The sequence below is a fragment of the Triticum dicoccoides genome, chromosome 4A (genome assembly GCF_002162155.2).
Source record: "Triticum dicoccoides isolate Atlit2015 ecotype Zavitan chromosome 4A, WEW_v2.0, whole genome shotgun sequence".
Classification (NCBI taxonomy): Eukaryota; Viridiplantae; Streptophyta; class Magnoliopsida; order Poales; family Poaceae; genus Triticum; species Triticum dicoccoides.
In genome coordinates, this window is record NC_041386.1 from 137,827,143 (window position 1) to 137,831,511 (window position 4,369).

The 4,369-nt window shown below is 41.8% G+C and overlaps 1 protein-coding gene across 1 annotated transcript in view; it reads right to left on the reverse strand.

Annotated features, from left to right (window-relative positions):
- LOC119285425 (E3 ubiquitin-protein ligase BIG BROTHER-like) overlaps positions 1-2,961 on the reverse strand; it is a 5,663-nt gene extending 2,702 nt beyond the window's left edge. The window contains exons 1-4 of the mRNA XM_037564695.1: positions 2,689-2,961; positions 1,874-2,035; positions 1,063-1,297; positions 50-90 (exon numbers count right to left, since the gene is read on the reverse strand). Coding sequence (XP_037420592.1) covers positions 50-90; positions 1,063-1,297; positions 1,874-2,014 — 417 coding nt within the window. The 5' untranslated portion in view covers positions 2,015-2,035; positions 2,689-2,961. The remainder of the gene's footprint in view (positions 1-49; positions 91-1,062; positions 1,298-1,873; positions 2,036-2,688) is intronic.
- Between the last annotated feature and the right edge of the window lie 1,408 nt (positions 2,962-4,369).

The window sequence follows — 4,369 nt, forward strand, 5'->3', positions numbered from 1 at the left end:
AATACTAGTCAGTTAAATAAACATAAGCCTGCTCGAAAAACTTATTTACCTGAGGACTGCTTGAATTTTGGTGCACAGGTTGTTGGATGCCTGCAAGTGAAAACTAAATCAGAGTGCCAAAGTAAAGATGTATCGTTGAAGCAACTGTTTGGCTAGCAGGTAAAGGTTCAAATTTTATAAATTGTCGGTTACTGTTCATGTGGTACCTAAATGCGTAAGAATCCATTAAGAACATCGCATGTGCTGATCCAGTGCCGCGGTTTATGTACAGTTTGTATTCCAAAATAGGCATTAGTCAGATAACTACTCCCTCCGTCCCAAAATAAGTGCCGTGGTTTTAGTTCAAAAAATTTGAACACTAAAACCAGTTCAAAAATTTTGAACTAAAACCACGACACTTATTTTGGGACGGAGGGAGTATGTAACAAGTAAAACAGTTACAAATAGTATCAGTATCATGACCAAGTCTAACAAGTTTGCAGTAATCTGTAAATGCATAACGAAATAACCACATGATTATAACAAAAGACAGGTATTCTAAACCCACTTCCGAACTTCTGTTTTCTTTCCTCCTGTAAGCATCCGATCAACTGTGCTCCAATTGGTCAACATTAGCAACGAATCCGATCATACGATGGCGGTCACTAATAGTCTGACACTAACAAACTTCCTATATTATATAACTAACAGTAAGCAAAAATATGTGCTACTAGTCCTCTTAGAAAGGAAGAGCAAAAACGTGGAAGAACAATAGCCAGTGAAGTGTGTTAATGCAGGTATAGCATAAGTGGCTGATGGAACCAGCCTGTAACCATGTCCAATGATACACTAATTGCAGGTATAGCATAAGTGGCTGATTGAACCAGCCTGTAACCATGTCCAACGATACACTAATTGCAGGTATAGCATATTGCTGACTTGAATAATATTGTAATGATCCTTAGTACCTAACCAGAGATGTTTATGTAGCTGACATCCCAGAATAATGATGATTTCTACTCCATCCTAAAATAATGATTATTTCAACTTCCAAAAACCATATCTCCAAAGTACTGAACTTACGTTCCTCGGTAGTAGAACTTGCACTTGCATGAGGAGCTTCAGCACCCTGCAGGACTATGTTGGGGGAGTCGGTATTGTTTACAGGCATGGGGTTATCCCAAATTCTGCGTCCACTATCTGCTCTATGCATGTAGTCATTCATGTCATACACATGTCCATAGCTATAGTAATTTCCTGCGCCAGAATATCCGTATTTATACGAGTTTGTTTGCATCATCGTCCAGTATGGATTAGCCTGCACATTAACAACAAATAAGCGTGGAATGCAAAAGAAAACGATAGCAATGGATGAAAGCATGAAATAGTGACTAAAGTCATGATTGACAGTATTATAGTCATTGAATGATGTGCAGGTGAGCTTTCGGAAATCATCTCCCATTGTTGAGTGACTCTATTTCTTCTTTCTTTTTCTTAAAATGAAGGTGCTTAATAGACTTGTGAGAAAAAATATGTAGATTCACAAGTATCATTTTTAATTATAAAGTAGCTGAATATATAAAGAGTGACCTGACCTTTGCCAAAGCCACAAGCCACGTAATATTACATGATGGATATATGTACATCATTACCAAGTACTCCCTCCGTTCACAAATATAAGATGTTTTGGATATTTCAATATGGACTACATACGGACTAAAATGAGTGAACAAACACACTAAAGCACGTCATATACATCCGATTCAGAAAAAAGTTAGAACACCTTACATTTATTTACGGAGGGAGTAGTGAGAAATCTAACAATGCAGTGAAGGGTTTGAGGAAATGGAAGAAACTAGCTGTTGCACTAAAAGACAATTACAATATTTTGTACCTGATCCTGGAAGGCATCGGCAAGAGCAAAATCAGCTTGAGCATATGTGAGGCCTTCAAAAAAATCCATGAAGCTCTCGGTGATGGTGTATGGATATCCAGTGTTTATGTAGTGGAGTTCCATCTGTCGACTCCCGTTCATCCTTTCCGACGGATCATCAACCTACAACAAATGAAGCCAAAAAAACCTTCATTAAACTTCACTGATAGAAATGAAAAACAAATTGGAACACGCATCGAAGTTGGGACACGGCAGAATTGAGTTAGCTGAAGATCAAACAGTAAGGAACAGATACATCGTATGAAGTGTGTAGTAGGCACAGTGATCTTTTGACTGACGCAACACCTGGAGGAGTTAAACGACACTGCAGATCTTGCTCCGTCTTAGTTAGAAGCAATAGATCAGTCATTATCACTGGATTGCCCTCGGCTATGGAACTTGCAGGGCTGAACTGTGCATTCATACCACAGTGGCCTACTATTTACCATTCTACCGTAAAATGATACAGCAGAAGTGGTCCTTTTGTCACCACCGGTACAATGCACATTTTTCTTCCAAAACCAAAAAAACTACCAGCACGATGCAGGAACCAATGCACGATCCAGCCAGAAACAATGCCAAGAATAGAATCGAGGGAGGCCGCCACTCCGAGCATCGAAAGTAGAATAAAACAAGAACTGAGGAGAGGCAAATCGAGGCATCGAGCCTCCGCCGAGGGGCGGATCTAGATGGCGCGCCGGGTGCGCACGGGAAGACCGAGAAATTGTGAAGGTCAGTGGGATCTGACTAGTCGCTGGAAGAAAAGAAGCTCATACCTCAAACTCAATGGCCAAAGACTGCGGACGGGGTGGAGGCGGGAGGGACGCGATGTGGCGACGAGGACGAAAGGGAACGGCAATGGCGGCGTCCCGCGTGAGAGGCGGATGGGGTGGAGGGGGAGAGGGGTTGGGGGAGGGGGGGATAGAGGTGTGAGGCACGGCAGGGCAGGCGGTGGTGGTACACTGTAGTCTGTAGGTCTGCAGCTAGCCTGTGGGAGAGATGGAGCAGAGCAGCCTTGGGCGGAGTGAGACTGCTGAGAAGAGGAAAGGAAGGCACGGGGCGGTGGAGAGAAATACGGAAGGGCTAAATTTGTAATCGAGTAAACATTCGGCACTGTTTGAGTAATACAGCGGCTGATGGGGTGGTTTCTTTGTAGGCTTTTGAAATTGAGTAAAATACACTGCTAGTCCTCAAATTATTGGAGGGGTATCAAGTTACTTCTAATATTATGAAAATGCATATTTTAGGTCCTAAAAATTTGTTAAGAGTGTTAGCAGCAGTCCTATCCATGTTGTATTAGTTGTTGACGGTGGCAGGTTGATCATTGGCATGCGGTGACTTTTTGTGCGCGCACACATACCCCTTAAAAAGGTTCTCTCTTCTAATTTGTGGCCTTCCTCTTTGCACAAAACCTACGCAGACGTCGTCTAGCAATCTATTGGACCAAGCCATCCATCTCATTCCCCCTATCCTCTCTCATGAGCCACCATCCCATCTTTGTCACTGCCGGTCTCCCTCTCCCACGCTATGAGCCCCGCCCCCCTCCCCACACGGCGACGACGGTTGCCTTCCTTGAAGGGTGAGGCGCCGACAGCGCAAGCAGGAGGGTGGTGATGGTAGCAAGCAGGCATGCTGGCTCCGTCCACCTCCTTCCACCCGACGCAAAAGTCTAGAAGGCTCAGTCCGCGCTTCCTTCCCGGCACAGATGTTCCTTCCTAAGCGGTGAATTATAAGTTGTTTTCATGGAGTATAAACCACTCACTCGAGGATAGATGACGAATTATTATGTAGTGGCATGTGATGTTGGTCAGGTTTTAAGCTTGGGACCTCTTGGTCTTGATACAATATTAATTATGTCTATCAAAATATCGAAAAGAATGAATTAAGATGTGCAATATATTTCAACATCCTCATAATACAAATCATTAGATACTTATTATGCAAGTGGATTTAATTTGATGTTCAAACTAAAACATACTTATGTGCTTAGTAAGTCCCAATACATTGCTCTCTTCTGTTAAAAAAAACGTTGCTCTCTTGTAAAATTATAGCTAGTGTAGAGAGCACTACAAAATGAAATTTAGTACTCCCTCCCTTCATTCATAAGTATAAGATGTTCTATTTTTCTAAATTAAATTTATATAGATATGTTTTAATGTATTTGCTCACTCATTTCAGTCCATGTTAGAATATCCAATACATTTTATATTTGTGAATGGATGGGGTAGTAAAAAGCATTGCAAAATGCAATGCATGTATGTAAACAGTGGTGTCATTAACCGTAAAAAATGTGTGGGCCTACTTTAGAGCATCTCTAGTGGCTTGTGCAAATGGTAGTCCATGCCAAATTTAGACTAGCACATGCCAAAAAATGTCTTCAGTAACTTGTCTATTGCGTTGTCTAAAATTTAGACAATGTCCAAACTAGCTACCCGTAGTCCACATTTGGACAACCAA